Raw genomic sequence first — 20,536 nt, forward strand, 5'->3', positions numbered from 1 at the left:
CTTTTGACACTTGATTCTCAAAGAATGTAGCCTATATTCCACTTCTCCTTTACAACATTTGTTGTAGCTTCAAAAGATTGGCGGGATGTGGGTTAAATTACACATTTTAACTGGAAACCAAAATGTTCTAATTTGCATCTAATGCATTGCCCTATGCCAATACTCTATCACTACTGTAACTACAATGTTGTTTATACAGTTCTTTTTATGTAGTTACATAGGTATAATGGCAATTTAAAGGTATAATGTAAACCTTTCCACTCATATGAAAGGATACAGTTGAATTATTATTATTTGTTTTTTTAAATACCATGATTTGTGAAATTTTCCAGACTATCATCTAATTGATGGACCTTCTCCTCTGGCACACAACACTGGAGAGATTATTAACTTAGTGGCGACAAGTGGAATGCTTCTTTGAGCTAAAAAATGATGAGTATATCTGTTTATGCCATCTATCCACTCCTCCTCTATCCACTGTCTCTTCTTCCTTACTCACATTTTAAACTTTCAGTTTGAAACGACCACACTTTGTGAAATGTGGCAAATGAAGGGCTCTATTCAATCTGTATCGCGGAAGTTCCGCGTTACAGCGTGATTGAAATGTAAAGGCAATGTTTCCTCGTTAGCAGAGACGGCATTCACGGCATTCACAGTAAACACGGCATTCACGGTAAACACGGCATTCACGGTAAACACGGCATTCACGGTAAACACAGCATTCACGGTAAACACAGCATTCACGGTAAACACAGCATGTCGGCTTTACATTTCTAGCGCGCAATCTGTAACGCTTCAGTCATACAGACTGAATAGAGCTCTAACTGTAAATTAAATGCTCTAGCTACAGTGGTGTTGGTGATGTCTGCATCTGGACCATGAGTTACTTGGTAGTTGATGAGGTGAGTTTCCTCTTTACTATATAAAGCGCTTTGAGGGTCTGGAAAAGCTTTACATATACAATCGATTAAAAACTTATTACAACTCTTTTGCTTGGTTATCAGCATTTCTTCATGACAATGACAACTTCGATGTGTGCCAAAAATATAGCTCTGTTTATGGTGAAGGGAAGGTCTACACATAAAAATAGAATGTTGACTTGAATGGGAATGTCCGCTCTAATAGTTAAATTTATATGGGCTTTCATAGGACTTGCTTTGGCTGGTTGCCATATAGATATCTAAGGGAGAAGGATATGTGTGAGATATTCAAGAGATATTTGTGAGCAGGAAACAGTACAGAATTATATACTATGCTCATATACTATACTATAGATTATCTTTGGCCTCAAAAAGAAAGGATCAACTTTGGAAACATAGCATCAGCTCTTCTTATCAACTCGGACATCAGTGCTTTAAAGAAAAACATATAGATATGCTTACATTAGACTTCAAAAATCCCAACCAACCCTTTCTCGAAGCCCCAATTTAATACAATATGGCTATAATATGTATAAAAATAAATTTTTGCTACTATTAAAACAGAGCCCTGAGGGTTTTCATGGTCTTGTCTGATAATATCTGTCATTTCCACTTCCTGTCACAGGACATCAATCTCCTTGGGTGAATTCAGGGACGTGAAGCACTCTGAACGTTGCAGATAGAAATAGAATGAATAGAGCTGATGCAATTCCCTATTCGTATATATGACAATCATTTCTGTTCTGCACGATATATTTCTATCTATGTTACAGCCTTCTGAACAGGCCCCTTCTTTCTTTACCAGTTCCATTCTGTTCTTTTCTGTTGGCAGGGAGTTACCTCCATAGATTTGACTGTCAGGAAGTTATCTCCATAAGCTCCATAGGGACTAATTCGATTCTATTGCGAGTGTTGTTTTCATTTGGCACCAAACGGAAGAAAACAAACAGGAAAAGACTCATTGGGCTTGTCAAATAAAAAACGCTAATTTCCATTTTCTGTTGCACTGAATTAGGGTCCTAATGAATACGACCCTAGCAAGCCACACCAACCATCACCTCAGATGTCTGTTCGTTCGTTTCCTCAATCCCCAGTCCCCCACCCACTAAAATGTCAGGTCTCCCTCCGAAAAATCCGGAGAATATTTTTTTCTCTTCCACATATGGAAGATTGAAGGGCCCTTAGTCCTGATTGGCTGGCTGTGGTGAAAGCCCCCAGCTCATTGGATCCACCATTGACCCAATCCCCAATTCCTGCACTCTCATTGGCTTCTCTGTCTCTCAGTGGTTCTTTTCCACCCAATCCCAGCTCTCGTCACTGTCCTTCCTGTTTTTCTCAGCCTGGATGATTTCCCGGTAGCGCCGGCGGAAGAAACCCATCTGGGAGAGGGGGAAGGAGAGGAGGATGACAAGGAGAGGGGAGAGAATAAAACCACTTGTTGTTAGCTCAGGGTCAGTGGTGAGGTGTAGTGGCCAGATGTTTAACCTGTTAAGATTTACATGTCTCTATTCCATTATCTCTGCTCATATGGGCATCAACAATCAACAGTTTCTAGAATCTCAGGTGCAAAGGTTAGGGAGTGAGATGGACCTATGGCCAGATGTTTGACTCATGTCAGTTGTTCTTTGGGTCAGCGGTTTCATATTGTTTTTATGTACGGTATTATATACTCTAGGACAGTGAAAGACTGACAGTAAAGGTAGGAGGAGAGGGTGTGCTAGCAGTGGGTCGGATTCAAACCCTCGCTTGCACTGGTGCATGCATCCCTGAGGCAGTGGCTTAGACCGCTAGACCACTCCAGGAGCCACCGTAGGCAGTTGTTCTAAGGGCCAATGGGAAGGAGCATTTGCCAGTGAGGTGGACCCATGGCCAGATGTTTGACCTGTTAAGATTTACCAGTCTCTATTACACTGGCCACCAGGCAGCAACCACCAGGATAGAACCACATTGAATGAAGTTCCAGGCTTCCTTTGCTGGAGATGCACTGTTGAGGCCCTTTGCTCCATTAGGAGCCCAAAGTGAGCTTCCGGGCCCTGCTGTTGTGGTGTCTTCCTTGTGCTTCTCATTTTTTATGTTGTTTTATGTAGTTTCTACTATTCTAAATGTTTTATTTGATGATGATGTGCTGATTGTATGTGGTACTGTCATTATAGTATGGTATGTTGTCTTTTCTCTCTCGCATTGATTTCATTCATATATCTCGATTGACCAGACCGTTTATTGATACAGACCTCTAGTCTGCGTCTCAAATGGCACCCTATTTCTGACAGATGTAGGATCTTAATTTGAGCCAGTTTGCTACAGCAGAAAAATAATCATGTAGCAACATGAAACTGAATTATTATGTGGATTATAATTAATGGACATTTTTTTTAGGGGATGATACAGTTTGTGGAAATTCTACAAACTTTAGAAGCCTTTTTTGAACCTTGAATACACTGCAAGTTTGCATTTCCTGCTGGCAGGTAAATTCTCAGCAACAAAAGAGTGATCATATTAAGATCTTACATATGTACATACAGTATTGCACTACTTCTGACCAGAGCCCTATGGACCCTGGTCAAAAGTGGGGCACTATATAGGGAATAGGGTGCCATTTGGGACACCGCTGCCTCTCAGGAATTTCCAGAAAAAGGGAAATAGTGGACATGGCGCTTGTAAGAGGGGTTTATTTTGGCAGGGTGCAAGGACCTGGGCAAAGGGGATGGCTGGTGTCTCTCTCTCACTCACTCACACACACTCGCGCACACACACACACACACACACACACACACACACACACACACACACACACACACACACACACACACACACACACACACACACACACACACACACACACACACACACACACACACGATATCCCAGGACCAACATTCCAGGGTTTAGTCATGGTATTCCCAGTGGAAAAAAAATAAGGGAGTAGGAAAAGAGGAAAAGAATAGGAGTTTTGTGTGAAGAGAATTAAGAGGGGGGGGGGGGGCTCTTGTCTGGACATCAGTGTGATTGCCATTTCCCCTTTCTTTCATGTGTGTAGTATGGTGTGTGTGTCTGCTTGACTGTGTGTGTGTGCGTGGTATGTATGGTTGGTGTAAATTATAGTGAGTTCTCTGTTTTGTTCCTGGGATGGTTGTTAAAGACTGGCCAAGAGCACCTCCCCTGTGACTGACTGCATGCCGCTCTAATCCAAGAGAAGCAGCACTTCACAACTGGACTCTGTGTGAACCAATCTCTGGACAACCTAGCACTGGCAAAGGCTTGATGGCTGAAATGTGTTCATTGCGACTGCTGATAATAATTCAAAGTCATAGTTTATTTGAGAGTGCTGACTGTCTTTTTCAGAAGAAATGCAGCACTGCCACAGACAAACCAAGAGGCTCTACACAAATTGCCTAATGCAGCTTGTTGTTTAACGAGCTTACGCATTAGCACGGGGAGAAAATGTTCCTCTGACAATATGCCAAACGACATTAGCCAATGATGTCGACATTATACCAGGGCTCTCCGACCCTGTTCCTGGAGAGCTACAGTCATGTATGTTTTAGCTCCAACCCTAATCTAGCGCACCTGATTCTAATAATTAGCTGGTTGATAAGCTGAATCAGGTTAGTTACAACTGGGGTTGGCGTGAAAACCTACAGGAGGGTAGTTCTCCAGGAACTGGGTTGGCGTGAAAACCTATAGGAGGGTAGTTCTCCAGGAACAGGGTTGGAGTGAAAACCTACTGGAGGGTAGTTCTCCAGGAACTGGGTTGGAGTAAAAACCTACTGGAGGGTAGTTCTCCAGGAACAGGGTTGGAGTGAAAACCTACTGGAGGGTAGTTCTCCAGGAACAGGGTTGGAGTGAAAACCTATGATAATTATGATAATTATCATAGGAAAAATGTGTCAAATTAGTAAATGACAGGGTACAGTCCTTAATGACCCCAGCCTTGATTACTTTGTGTTAGAATTTGGAGGTGTGGTTAACGTTTTGACCTGGATACAGGTCAACCAGAGTTGGAGGCTACAGTGTAGACTAGAGCACGATGAGGATGTGTTTGCCAGTTAGAGGGGAGGTGTTCTAGGCTATAGTCTAAAACAATATGAGGGACAAACACCTCACAATAACAACGCAATAACCAAGTACAGTCCATACTATTCGCTGTACTGCAGAAGACAATGTGTGTTTGTGTGTGTGTGTGTGTGTGTGTGTGAGAGAGTCTGAGTGTGTGTGTGTGTTACCTTCCAGAGCAGCACAGCCAGCAGTAGGAAGATGAGTATTCCCACCAGCAGGCTGATGGCAATGATCCAACCAACAACATAGCCCCTTGGCTCCTGGCTGTGGAGCGCCTCGAACACCAGCTGCAACACAATAAGAATACAGTCAAACATCAAACACAGACACACAGAGACATCCAGCCAACCACTTAGCCCCTCGGCTCCTGGAACACCACCTAAAACACAACAAGAAGACAAATAGACTTTGACGTACAGACACAACAAGATTACAGTCAAACACAAATATATACACTAACACTCATCTGGAAAATATGGTTTGTTTCTGAAATATTATGTATACCTACAACTATGCTAACTTTCCCGAGTGATGGAAATGTGAAAGATGGGAAATTTGAGGCTACAGACAAGATTACATTGGAAACACAGAGAAATACTGTACACAAACCAAGATCACATTACAACAGACAGACACACGGACACAGAGACGAGTTTAAAATAAAACCCAGAGACCTGCTCACCTGTGTCTCATTATCTAGAAATACCAAAGATCCAAAGCTCTCTATGAGAACTGTATCAGTCTATATCTGACAGACAAACCAGACCACGGAAGACATTCCCATTGGACTGTGTCCGAATCCCAAAGGGCACCCTGTTCCCTAACGAGTGCACACATTTTGACCAGGGCCCAATGAGAGCTGGTCAAAAGTAGTGCACTATGTAGGGAATAGGGTGCTATTTGGGATGCAGGCACAGTGGGAATATCTTCTACGGTCTGGTGGAGTTTAAGAGAATCAAATGTTATTGGTCACATACACATATTTAGCAGATGTTATTGCAGGTGTAGTGAAATGCTTGTGTTCCTAGCTGCAACAGTGCAGTAGTATCTAACAATTCACAACAATACACACACATCTAAAAGTAAAATAATGGAATTAAGAAATATATGAATATTAGGACAATCAGTGTCGGAGTGGCATTGACTAAAATACAGTAGAATAGAATACAGTATATACAGTCCATATCAAATGACTAAAACAGGATGTAAACATTATTAAGGTGACTAGTGTTCCATTTTTAAAGTGACCAGTGATTCCATGTCTATGTACATAGGGAAGCAGCCTCTAAGGTGCAGGGTTGAATGACGACTGCATGATGATGCCATTTCCTGGTTGATAATAGTGTCTGCTGTGAAATGTCTTACTTTTTAAACAGGCTCACGGGAAGTTCCTTTTTGGAACAATAGTGAGAGTATTACTTGGTCTCTGTCCCAAATGGCACCCTATTCCATTTAAAGTGCACTACTTTTGACCAGGACCCATAGGGCTCTGGTCAAAGCCCTAGTCAAAAGTAGTGTGCACTACAGGGAATAGGGTTCCATTTGGAATGCAAGCTTGGCTGTGTCAGAGACTGGAATGTCTGGAGGACTATTCCAAGGTGACTTTTAAAAGGAGTTGGATGAAGCAAGAATGTCTGAGAAAGACAGAGGATCCCATGGCGTTATATGATTTCAAATCAATCATACAATTGCAGCATTCTTGTTCTAATCTAAGAAAAGAGTAGAATATTCTGTTGCATAAAATACCTGTTACCCAGCTACATTTGAAGTGTTTAGTTATTTCATTGTACATGTGAACGTATTTCAAAACATGAATCAAATCAATCCTACTATTGCATCATCCTCACACAGTAAGGCCACAGATAATATTGTGCTGCACATTATGTGATACGAATCAAAATTGGAGCTATGTATATAGCCATTTCAGTGTATATGACATGAGATTTTAAAACAACATTGAAACTACTGTATAGTCAGCTCATTTATGAATTTAAGAGAACTGGTTTGTTAAATTCAAAGGAGAACTTCATAACACACATTCTCAGTCTGAACAAACAGACAGTCTGATCCCACTATAAATTCTAGGTCTAAGTCATTTTTGCCTGCTTCCCGTGACATTAATTCACAATGACCCACTAAATTATCTGTGTTTACTCTGACAAAATCCTTAGTTGACTTAACTCTTCATAATTTAGCTAAGTGCCAACCTCCAAGGCCAGAGAGGGAGTGAGCCTAAATATTGTCTCTGGAGGGGAGACGTGGTCTCAAACACGCGCACACACACTACTATAGGTGGCAACCAGACAGTGTGTGTTTGTGTCTGTGCTTGATTGAGCTTGCCTGGCTTAATGGACCAATTGAACTGCAAAGCTCGCCCATCTGACACTCCAGGCAGGCTAGAGCAAACAATCAAAATATGTAAGAAAGATCAGCGATAGTGTTTGAACCCAGGGCAGGAAACCCTTCTCCTGTCCCTCCATCCTAGACATCAGGCTTCCACAATAACACACCATTCCAACTGGAATATATGGTGCATAGCGAAAAGGAAAATGACCATGAAATATGGAAGAATTTCACCTCTTTAAACTGTAACGCGTTCCGTTAAGAATACTGTCAGGATACGTCCCAAATGGCACCCTATTCCTGATATCGTGCACTACTTCTGTGATCAAAAGTACGAGCACTATATATGGAATAGGGTGCCATTTGGGATGCGTGCGCAGCGTTATCAAGAGTGTTTCACCGTGTGAGACTCCAGTCCTCATGGGATAAGGATGCAAATGTGGCATGAAAAACGCAACACCGGCCAAACAACAGACAGAGAAGACAGAGACCCAGAAGGTGACTAAGATAAATCTTCTTTAACTGTCACTCCTCCTGAACGCTTTCCCACATTTGTAAAAAAAAAAATCCATTGTGGAATTCTGCCTTCTGTCATTACGAATGCCAAATCACTTGCGTGTGTGCAATGGGGACGTATGTTACATTCTGATCTGTACTCCGACTGACTCCAGCTGAGTTTGTGCTGGGCTAACAACGTTGAAAAAATGTCTACGCCTACGGGTACTAAAACGTAAGGAACCATTTAAGGCGAGTCTTCTATCGCTGAGCTTTATAACTCATACATTATTTTGTTCTCCCATCATTTACCAGGGCCTGTTTGCATGGCATGGGTGATAAACTAAATCTTGTCAGCTGTTGATAAGTAGCAGGCTTGCTGGGAGTAAAGATAAACCAAGACTACTGCACCCCGAGGGAGCACAGGAACCTACGCCAGGAGATGGAGCTACGAGCTGGGGCCTGGAGGTCATCAATATAATCAGCTGAGAGGATCTGGGATGAGGGGATCACTTCATTCCACTGGTCCACAGGCACATCCAATCACTCAACGCAAAGGCCTGCTGCCCTGTGTGAGTGTGTATGTATGTATGTGTGTGTGTGTGTGCTACCCTGCTGTCCTTGAGGACTCACCCCCCCAAAAAATACAACCCCCATGACATCCAGGTTGAGCTGGTTTCCTGCCACCAGCTGCTCCCCAGGCTTAAATCAAGATTCAGCTTCTAGATTCACCCCTCAAGGCTGGCTGAGGTACAACACCTAATAGTATTAAACTACCTGTCTCACTGACATCATGTTGTGTCTACTACATGCTGAAACTGATCCCCTCAAACATGCTGATTGGGTCACACATACTATAAAGTGCTTTGCAGTAATACATCTGTGTGAGTGATGTTCTTACTGAAGTGTCTTCTGATAGGCCCTCTGGTACCTCCATGGCCCTCCCGTCCACTCTCACATTACCCCTCGTCACGAACTGGATCAACGACGAGCTGTCCTATAGGTGTGTGAGGAGAAGGGGGAGGGGGGATACATAGAAGGTGGGCGGGGGTTTAATACAACTTCCTTCAGATCCATAATGCAATACCAATATACTTGTGTAATAACCATGTACAGTAACAATGTAATAATCATGTAATAACCGTGTAACAACCTTGTAAAAAACATGTAACAACCATTTAATAATGTAATACGTAATAACCATGTAATAACATGCAATGTCATATGTAACAACCATGTAACAACCATGTAACAATGTCATATGTAATAACCATGTAATAACCATGTAACATTGTCATATGTAATAACCATGTAACAACCATGTAACAATGTCATATGTAATAACCATGTAACAACCATGTAACAATGTCATATGTAATAATCATGTAACAACCATGTAACAATGTCATATGTAATAATCATGTAACAACCATGTAACAATGTCATATGTAACAACCATGTAACAATGTCATATGTAATAACCATGTAACAACCATGTAATAATCATGTAACAACCATGTAACAATGTCATATGTAATAACCATGTAACAATGTCATATGTAACAACCATGTAACAATGTCATATGTAATAACCATGTAACAATGTCATATGTAACAACCATGTAACAATGTCATATGTAATAATCATGTAACAACCATGTAACAATGTCATATGTAATAACCATGTAACAATGTCATATGTAACAACCATGTAACAATGTCATATGTAATAACCATGTAACAACCATGTAACAATGTCATATGTAATAACCATGTAACAATGTCATATGTAACAACCATGTAACAATGTCATATGTAATAATCATGTAACAACCATGTAACAATGTCATATGTAATAACCATGTAACAATGTCATATGTAACAACCATGTAACAGTGTCATATGTAATAATCATGTAACAACCATGTAACAATGTCATATGTAATAACCATGTAACAATGTCATATGTAATAATCATGTAACAACCATGTAACAATGTCATATGTAATAACCATGTAACAATGTCATATGTAACAACCATGTAACAATGTCATATGTAATAATCATGTAACAACCATGTAACAATGTCATATGTAATAATCATGTAACAACCATGTAACAATGTCATATGTAATAATAATGTAACAATGTCATATGTAATAACCATGTAACAATGTCATATGTAATAACCATGTAACAACCATGTAACAATGTCATATGTAATAATCATGTAACAACCATGTAACAATGTCATATGTAATAACCATGTAACAATGTCATATGTAACAACCATGTAACAATGTCATATGTAATAATCATGTAACAACCATGTAACAATGTAACAATGTCATATGTAATAACCATGTAACAATGTCATATGAAATAACCATGTAACAACCATGTAACAACGTCATATGTAATAACCATGTAACAATGTCATATGTAATAATCATGTAATAACCATGTAACAATGTCATATGTAATAATCATGTAACAGCCATGTAACAATGTCATATGTAATAATCATGTAACAACCATGTAACAATGTCATATGTAATAATCATGTAACAACCATGTAACAATGTCATATGTAATAATCATGTAACAACCATGTAACAATGTCATATGTAATAATCATGTAACAACCATGTAACAATGTCATATGTAATAACCATGTAACAATGTCATATGTAATAATCATGTAACAACCATGTAACAATGTCATATGTAACAACCATGTAACAATGTCATATGTAATAACCATGTAACAACCATGTAATAATCATGTAACAACCATGTAATAATTCTGTAATAACCATGTGCATACCCGATTCAGTATCTCTGTGTTTAGTAGAAGTTTCACATCTATACTGATAGCATCCTCTTTGGTCTGGGAGCCTAGAGTACATGAGATAGTTAAACATGCTCTCCCTGGCCGGTCACAATCCTGTTGGAGAGAGAGATGAGGTAGAGAGACAGTGAGAGGGGGAATTGGGAGAGAAAGAGAGAGAGCGAGCGAGATGGAGAGAGAGAGGAAGGATAGGGATTGAGAGAGAGAAAGAGAGAGAGAGAGAAGGGGGAGAGGGACAGAGAGAGAAAGAAGGGGCATATAGAGCGGGAGCGAGAGAGATAGAGAGCGCGAGAGAAGGGGGAGAGAGATAGGGACACAGAGAGAGAAAGAATGGGGGATAGAGAGCGGGAGCGAGAGAGAGAAGTGGAGAGAGATAGGGACACAGAGAGAGAAAGGGGATAGAGAGAGGGAGAGAGGACAGAGAGAGAAAGAAGGAGAGAGAGGTGAACAGTTGTTACACTACAACACACATCATACATCAGCAGGGGAAATACCTTCAGTGAACCCTAAAACTCCACTGACTGTGACTGTCCCAAGTGTGTGTGGAAGTGTGTGTGCATGCATCTGTATGTTTGCATGAGTGCGCCTGTGTGTGAAACTTTCTCTCTTTGTGCCTATGTGTGTGTGTGTATTTCTCTCTCTGTGTCTGTGTTGTGTGTTTCTCTCTCTGTGTCTGAGTTGTGTGTTTCTCTCTCTGTGTCTGTGTTGTGTGTTTCTCTCTCTGTGTCTGTGTTGTGTGTTTCTCTCTCTGTGTGTGTTGTGTGTTTCTCTCTCTATGTCTGTGTTATGTGTTTCTCTCTCTGTGTTATGTGTTTCTCTCTCTGTGTCTGTGTTGTGTGTTTCTCTCTCTGTGTCTGTGTTGTGTGTTTCTCTGTGTCTGTGTTGTGTGTTTCTCTCTCTGTGTCTGTGTTGTGTGTTTCTCTCTCTGTGTCTGTGTTGTGTGTTTCTCTCTGTGTCTGTGTTGTGTGTTTCTCTCTCTGTGTCTGTGTTGTGTATTTCTCTCTCTGTGTCTGTGTTGTGTATTTCTCTCTCTGTGTCTGTGTTATGTGTTTCTCTCTCTGTGTCTGTGTTGTGTGTTTCTCTCTCTGTGTCTGTGTTGTGTGTTTCTCTCTCTGTGTCTGTGTTGTGTGTTTCTCTCTCTGTGTCTGTGTTGTGTGTTTCTCTCTCTGTGTCTGTGTTATGTGTTTCTCTCTCTGTGTCTGTGTTGTGTGTTTCTCTCTCTGTGTCTGTGTTGTGTGTTTCTCTCTCTGTGTCTGTGTTGTGTTTATCTCTCTGTGTCTGTGTTGTGTGTTTCTCTCTCTGTATCTGTGTTGTGTGTTGCTCTCTCTGTGTCTGTGTTATGTGTTTCTCTCTCTGTGTCTGTGTTATGTGTTTCTCTCTCTGTGTCTGTGTTGTGTGTTTCTCTCTCTGTGTCTGTGTTGTGTTTATCTCTGTGTTATGTGTTTCTCTCTCTGTGTCTGTGTTGTGTATTTCTCTCTCTGTGTCTGTGTTGTGTATTTCTCTCTCTGTGTCTGTGTTGTGTGTTTCTCTCTGTATGCGTGTGTGTTTATTTACCAGGACCCTGCGGCCAGACTTGGTGAAGAAGGCGAAGATGGTGTGGAAGATATTCTCTCTGTCCTGGGGGATGGTACAGGGCTGGGGGTTCCTGTGGGAGGTACAGTTCCCTCGCCCCTCCGCCACCTGGGGAGATGGAGGGAGAGGGGGAGAGAGGAGGGGGAGGTTGAGGGAGGAGAGGGAGGATAGGAGTTGGAGAGAGAAATATCTCAGAATTGTTCAACAATATACACATTCTACAAGTAAGTAATAACAGAGGACTCTCCTGAGAGCCCAATAATGTTATTTTTAAGACCCACTGATGTTCATACAAATATATTTCTCATAATGTTAAAGGTTTAACAATATGTTTATTGGTTTAACATGATTTTTACTTGTTTTAAAAAGTACAAGGACTGGGTGCCTGTGGGACCGTCGGTGAGTGAAGAGAAAAGACTCTGGTTCATTGGACTCGGCCTTCAGCTTGTAGGGGTCCCCAGGGTGTGAGCTTGAGAGTGTGGATGTGGATACTGTCTCTGTCCCAAATGGGAACCTACTTCCTATATAGTGCTCTGGTCAAAAGTAGTACACTATATAGGGAGTAGGCTGCCATTTGGGACGCAAGCCTGTCTATCAGGCATACTGTCAGCTATTTCTGCTGATGTCCCAGGATTATGGGTCTTAGGGGTTGAGAGGAAGTTCTGTCCCCCAGCAGGAGGGCAGGAGGTGGGGGTAGAAAACGACAGACGGTGCCGCTCCCTGACAGGTTTCCCATATGGAGTGATTTAGAGCCAGGGTGGTTTATCACCACCAACCATTCCCCCAGGGAACACTTCCCCTTTCCTCTACCTCCCCCCTCTCCCCCCATATCTCTCTCTTTGTCGCTCTTTCTTTCTCCCTCCCCCACCATTTCTCTCTCTCTACTATCCCTCTTTTTCTCCCTCTGTCTCGCTCCACTGTCTCGCTCCACACTCTGTTTCTCTCTCTCCATCTCTCCATCTCTACCCGACCCCCCCTTTTTCTTTCTTTCTCTCTCTCACAACCTCACCCTCTCTCTTATCCAGAAGGGGAAGTGTCCTATAACCTCTCCATTGTCTATTTTATACCACCCACTACCTCTCTACCCCTTCAGAGCACTATTTTATTCTATCTACAATCGCTACACTTTTATGACTTTGGGCTTAACTGTCCAGGGTGTCCTGTGTTTTTGTTACTTCAATCCACTGCCTGAGAAAGAGTCATGTCTGTGACCCAAATGGCACTCTGTTCCCTATATAGGGCACTACTTTGTCGGGAATAGGATGCCATTTTGGACAGACAATATCATTCATACAGTGGGCTAACTTTAACTCTGTCTGTTAGATGAGAGAGAGAGAGAGAGATATAGAAAGAGTGAGGTGAGAGAGAATGCAAAAATGAGATAGAAAGAGAGAGAGAGAGAGAGAATGAGAGCGATAAAGAATGAGAGAGAGAGAGAGAGAAAGAAAGAGGAGAGAGAAAGAGAGAGGAGAGAGAGAGCGAGAGAGAGAAAGAGAGAGGAGAGAGAGTGAGAGAAAGAGAGAGAGAGAAAAAGAGAGCGAGGAGAGAGACTCCCTGCTGGAAGAGAATTTAATGGTATGGAATTCTGAATAGATTGATGGTATGTTTAGTTTCCCTAGAGTAAGGACCACAGCTCATTTTGCTGTGATACATTATATCAATAAAGACATTGTTGACTCTCAAAAGCTGGTTTTGTTTTACGACTGCATCATTATTGTACATGAAAAAAAAATGTTGTTTCTGGCATCAGTGTGTAGCCCACCATTTGGTGCCAGACAGGTGTTGGACTAATTAACCAATTATGTTTATTTATTTTGTATCCATTGCTACCAGATTCTTAGTTAATACCAATCAAATCTCAGGTAAGTATAATCTTAAACCGAGCTCCTAAATAAAGGGTTAACTTGTTGTTTTTTTTACACTGAAATCAATACGTTAGGGTGAATGTAAGATCATGACTGGAAATCAAACTAACTGCAACGCGCCAAGTTTTTTTGCTCGTTTTTCTTGCATGTTTATTTTGTCTGTTAATAGATGTCTGTCACGCTGAAATACAGTATAAGGAGAACATCTCACTGTAAAATCCTTATCCATATAGGACAGAGAGACTACATATTCAGACAGTGTTAATTAACACAGACAAAGGGTGTATCCAAAATGGCACCCTATTCCCTATGTAGTGCACTACTTTTGACCAGGGCCCCAGTTTCTGATCGCTGTGACTCCAAATCTACATTGGGGATGTTATAGAATAGTAGAATGATCTGCAGGTGTCCCATTACCCCCCGTTTCCCCGCCATCTCCCCGTTAGTTCCATGCAAGCTATCTGATCCTTCCAAGTGATTCCAGATGTGGTGACGCAGGGTGGGATATGGTCTGCAGTCTCTGCTCCAGTCCTCCCATTCACACAGTCAACACAATTAACAGGTTGAGCTCTCCACTGATCTACCTATATGCAGGGGTTATGATAACACAGCACCCACTGAGGGTATGGAGTTTCTCAGCCTAAATGAGACACTGCGGTTCTGAAACAAAATGGTCGCCCAGGCAGGCTAGCTATAGTTGCTGTATCAACATTTCTTTCCCCTTTATAGATTTTTTGGGGGCCTCAAAAGGTGCTTCGCACTGTTCTAACAGGTCCTGTGTTCCATGACCCGAGACAGATAAACTAGCAGCTTGTATTAAAGTGTTTGCTACTGTGGATCCAGAGCACTCAGCCATGAAGGCAAACAAGAGTGATAGACTTCATTCTGTAGGATAAAGGCAACAAAGGAAGTGGATGGCCTGTAGGTCGATAAACCAATAAATAATGCCAGAGGTACTGATGTTTGGGCGAATGGGTAAATAGTGTGGGGAGACTGCTGTTGGACATATAGACAGCGAAATAATGTTATGGGTCTCCTGTCTGAGCCTGGTTCTTGTCTAGATATCTTCCTTCTAGGAAGTGCTTCACTAGCCTTTTGATTGCCCTTTGAAGTCCAGGCTCGGTTAAGCATTAGCATGCTTCAGTTCGGCTGGCGCCTAGCTGAACTTGGCTAGGCAAACCGAACGAATGTGCTCACATAGTCCCTTAACCTCTTTGATCTCTAGGGGCGCTATTTCATTTTTGGATAAAAAACGTTCCCGTTTTAAGCGCGATATTTTGTCACGAAAAGATGCTCGACTATGCATATTCTTGACAGTTTTTGAAAGAAAACACTCTGAAGTTTCAGAATCTGCAAAGATATTGTCTGTAAGTGCCCCAGAACTCATTCTACAGGCGAAACCAAGATGATGCATCAACCAGGAAATGAGCAGAATTTCTGAAGCTCTGTTTTCCATTGTCTCCTTATATGGCTGTGATTGCGCAAGGAATGAGCCTACACTTTCTGTCGTTCCCCCAAAGTGTTAGCAGCATTGTGACGTATTTGTAGGCATATCATTGGAAGATTGACCATAAGAGACTACATTTTCCAAGTGTCCGCCTGGTGTCCCTGCGTCGAAATTGGAGCGTAAAGCCAGGTGCAATTATTTTTCCATTTGAGAGCAAGGAGAAACCAGGCTTCCACGAAGGATATATCATTGAAGAGATATGTGGAAAAACACCTTGAGGATTGATTCTAAACCACGTTTGCCATGTTTCAGTCGATATTATGGAGTTAATTTGGAAAAAAGTTCGCGTTTTGAGGGCTGAATTTTCGTTTTTTTTTTTTTTTTTTTTTTGGTAGCCAAATGTGATGTACAAAACGGAGCTATTTCTAATACACAAAGAATCTTTTTGGAAAAACTGAGCATCTGCTATCTAACTGAGAGGCTCCTCATTGAAAACATCAGAAGTTCTTCAAAGGTAAGTTATTTTATTTGAAGGCTTTACTTGTTTTTGTGATAGTTGCCTGCTAAATGCTAACGCTAAAGCTAACGCTAATGCTAACGCTAAATGCTACGCTAGCTAGCTACTGTTACACAAATGATTGTTTTCCTATGGTTGAAAAGCATATTTTGAAAATCTGAGATGACAGTGTTGTTAACAAAAGGCTAAGCTTGAGAGCTAGCATATTTATTTCATTTCATTTGCGATTTTCATGAATAGTTAACGTTGCGTTATGGTAATGAGCTTAGGTCTATAAATAGAATCCCGGATCCGGGTTTGGTCGTCGCAACAGGTTAAAAGACCTTTGCTTGAAAAATGTGAAAAAAGAGCCAATAGCACTATTTGTCCACTTTGAGATGCCGTAGCCAATATACACTTCCTCAAAATTGTTAGAATTAAACTCAAGAAATCTGTCATTCATTTTGATGTTTTTGCCGAGGAGATCTCAGTCACGCAATTTTACATCTAACTAAGAGGTTTAGTGCAGTATTTCTCAATAACAAATTGTGCATAAAAACGAGTCATCTCTCGTTTAATGACAAAAAATACTTTATTGAAGAATCCCTACTGCTGACCAATCACCGTCGAAGGGGCGTAGACTTCGGCTACTGACCTTGGCTTGCCTCGAGAAAGAATGATGTGAGCCCGAACAGCCCCCCCAAAAAACTTACCGAAGTTCAAAACAAACAAAAACGTCACAAAATACCGTCATGAGCCCTATTTGCGTGGGACTAGAATTACTATAGATTACCCCAGCATGTCCGTTTTTCCAGTGGACGATTCGGATGGGATTAGTTTTACCAAACTGCCCCTGTAATCATTTGTTTTCCTCATTCAAAATTGACCGCTATGAAGGAAGCCTGGAGGCTCTCCAGGCAAGAAGATATTTCAAATGTCTAGGAATATGCTGATATTGACCTGATGACTTTCAGTCAAAATAATAATGCATATCAATTCACTTCCTTCAACCTATGCAGACATTTAATTACCTGACGTATTTAGCGATTTATCAATTCATTAGCACAATATTGTCCACTTCATTATTTAAAAGAGAAGTATGGAAAGCTGATATGTGACAAAACAGATCATTCATCTGTAGGCCATGTGCATAGCACTTTGTTTAAGTGTCGATTTGTTCCCATGTTCTTACCCAAACTGGGTGCTCCACCTGTTAAACTCTGTAATATCCCTTAAAACACAGGAATGATGATTCACACAGGATAAGTATCATCAGAGGACCTGGGAGTTTTCTGAAAAACAGTAGGTTTTTAGGGCTGGGATAACAACCTTCCTGTAAAAATGAGTGACATGGCAGATTCGGACAGGACTAAAATGACGGATGTGGTGATTTGTGCTCGCGCACATAATTCCATTACCTGAGCTGCCGCAGTAAAACCGCCCCAATAGGGCTATAATATATGCACAAACTGTTTTGGCTGGGAAGCATGCGGACGCCTTCGGTGTAAAGCACTTTGTAGAGTCTGCTGATGTAACAAGGACCTTATACATGAGTCTGATTCATTTAATTTGATTGATAGACTGCTTTTGGATGGATGGATTGGTAAATAATGTAGATACCGGTCGATCATTTGGACAGATGGATGGACAGGTAAAAAGACTGTTGTTGGCAGACAGGTAGGCCAGACTGAGGTACACATCTGCCCTTCTGACAGACAGACAGACAGACAGACAGACAGACAGACAGACAGACAGACAGACAGACAGACAGACAGACAGACAGACAGACAGACAGACAGACCTGTGAGTCCATGATGAGGAACATGTCGGCCCCATTGCCAGCCAGCCGGTTGGGGATCCTGATGTCCACTATGGAGCCAGGGAGCCTGCTGGGGCCATTGTTGATCACCTGGAAGAAGATGAGAAAGAGGGAAATATTAGGGAGAGAAATATTGTGGAAGGTAGAGAGAAATAGAAAGTCGGGGGTTAGAGAGGTAGAGAATTGAGGCTAGAGAGAGATGGTGGGGGCGGTGCCTAACTCCACTCCCATTCCCCAGGCGCTCTCATTTGTTGACTTCTGTAACCGTAAAAGCCTTGGTTTCATGCATGCTAACATTAGAAGCCTCCTCCCTAAGTTTGTTTTATTCACTGCCCTAGCACACTCTGGCTTAGGAAGACCACCAAAAACCCTGAAAGTTCCATCCCTAACTATAACATTTTCCGACAAGATAGAACTGCCAAAGGGGGCGGAGTTGCAATCTACTGCAGGGATAGCCTGCAAAGTTCTGTCTTACTATCCAGGTCTGTGCCCAAACAATTTGAGCTTCTACTTTTAAAAATCCACCTCTCCAGAAACAAGTCTCTTACCGTTGCCCCCAGCTGTGCCCTGGACACCATATTGCGAATTGATTGCCCCCCCCCCCCCCCCATCTATCTTCAGAGTTCGTTCTGTTAGGTGACCTAAACTGGGACATGCTTAACACCCCGGCCATCCTACAATCTAAACTTGATGCTCTCAATCTCACACAAATTATTAATGAACCCACCAGGTACAACCCCAAATCCATAAACACGGGCACCCTCATAGATATCATCCTAACCAACCTGCCCTCCAAATACACCTCTGCTGTCTTCAACCAGGATCTCAGCGATCACTGCCTCATTGCCTGCATCCGTAATGGGGCCGCGGTCAAGCGACCACCCCTCATCACTGTCAAACGCTCCCTAAAACACTTCTGCGAGCAGGCCTTTCTATTCGACCTGGTCCGGGTATCCTGGAAGGATATTGACCTCATTCCGTCAGTAGAGGATGCCTGGTTGTTCTTTAAAAGTGCTTTCCTCACCATCTTAAATAAGCATGCTCCATTCCAAAAAATTAGAACAAGGAACAGATATAGCCCTTGGTTCACTCCAGACCTGACTGCCCTTGACCAGCACAAAAACATCCTATGGCGTACTGCATTAGCATCGAATAGCCCCCACGATATGCAACTTTTCAGGGACGTTAGGAACCAATATACACAGGCAGTTAGGAAAGCAAAGGCTAGCTTTTTCAAACAGACATTTGCATCCTGTAGCACTAACTCCAAAAAGTTTTATGACACTGTAAAGTCCATGGAGAATAAGAGCACCTCCTCACAGCTGCCCACTGCACTGAGGCTAAGAAACACTGTCACCACCGATAAATCCGCAATAATTGAGAATTTCAATAAGCATTTTTCTACTGACCATGCTTTCCACCTGGCTGCCCCGACCCCGGTCAACAGCCCTGCACCCCTCACTGCAACTTGCCCAAGCCTCCCCATTTCTCCTTCACCCAAATCCAGATAGCTGATGTTCTGAAAGAGCTGCAAAATCTGGACCCCTACAAATCAGCAGGGCTAGACAATCTGGACCCTCTCTGAAATTGTTGCAACCCCTATTACTAGCTTGTTTCAACCTCTCTTTTGTATCATCTGAGATCCCAAAAGATTGGAAAGCTGCCATGTTCATCCCCCTCTTCAAAGGGGGAGACACTATAGACCCAAACTGCTACAGACCTATATCTATCCCACCATGCCTTTCTAAGGTCTTCGAAAGCCAAGATAACAAACAGATCACCGGCCATTTCGAATTCCACCGTACCTTCTCTATGCAATCTGGTTTCCGAGCTGGTATACGGGTGCACCTCAGCCACGCTCAAGGTCCTAAACGATATCATAACCGCCATCGATAAGAGACAATACTGTGCAGCTGTTTTCATTGACCTGGCCAAGGATTTCGAATCTGTCAATCACCATATTCTTATCGGCAGACTCAACAGCCGTGGCTTCTCAAAAGACTGCCTAGCCTGGTTCACCAACTACTTCTCTGACAGAGTTCAGTGTGTCAAATCGGAGGGCCTGTTGTCCAGAACTCTGGCAGTCTCAATGGGGGTGCCTCAAGGTTCAAGCCTCGGGCCAACTCTTTTCTCTGTATAAATCAATGATGTTGCTCTTGTTGCTGGTGATTCTCTGATCCACCTGTACGCAGATGACACCATTCTGTATACTTCTGGCCCTTCTTCGGACACTGTTAACTAACCTCCAGACGAGCTTCAATGCCATACAACTCTCCTTCCGTAGCCTCCAACTGCTCTTAAATGCAAGCAAAACTAAATGCATACCCTTCAACCAAACCTACCCACCCGTCCAGCATCACTACTCTGGACGGTTCTGACTTAGAATATGTGGACAACTACAAATACCTAGCTGTCTGGTTAGACTGTAAACTCTCCTTCCAGACTCACATTAAGCATCTCCAATCCAAAATTAAATCTAGCATCCTTCACTCATGCTGCCTAACATACTCCAGTAAAATTTACTATCCTACCGATCCCGAGCCTCCAACACTCTACTCAGCAAATTGGATGCAGTCTATCACAGTGCCTTCCGTTATTGTCACCAAAGCCCCACATACTACCCACCACTGCGACCTGTATGCTCTCGTTGACTGGCCCTCGCTTCATATCTG

The 20,536-nt window shown here is 42.2% G+C and overlaps 1 protein-coding gene across 1 annotated transcript in view; it reads right to left on the reverse strand.

Moving 5' to 3' along the window:
• Positions 1-279: 279 nt before the first annotated feature.
• Positions 280-20,536, reverse strand: part of LOC139376870 (integrin alpha-9-like) — a 141,692-nt gene continuing 121,435 nt past the window's right edge. The window contains exons 23-28 of the mRNA XM_071119835.1: positions 17,847-17,954; positions 12,220-12,345; positions 10,642-10,761; positions 8,716-8,811; positions 5,144-5,263; positions 280-2,299 (exon numbers count right to left, since the gene is read on the reverse strand). Coding sequence (XP_070975936.1) covers positions 2,201-2,299; positions 5,144-5,263; positions 8,716-8,811; positions 10,642-10,761; positions 12,220-12,345; positions 17,847-17,954 — 669 coding nt within the window. The 3' untranslated portion in view covers positions 280-2,200. The remainder of the gene's footprint in view (positions 2,300-5,143; positions 5,264-8,715; positions 8,812-10,641; positions 10,762-12,219; positions 12,346-17,846; positions 17,955-20,536) is intronic.

Source organism: Oncorhynchus clarkii, chromosome 20 (genome assembly GCF_045791955.1).
Source record: "Oncorhynchus clarkii lewisi isolate Uvic-CL-2024 chromosome 20, UVic_Ocla_1.0, whole genome shotgun sequence".
Taxonomy (NCBI): domain Eukaryota; kingdom Metazoa; phylum Chordata; class Actinopteri; order Salmoniformes; family Salmonidae; genus Oncorhynchus; species Oncorhynchus clarkii.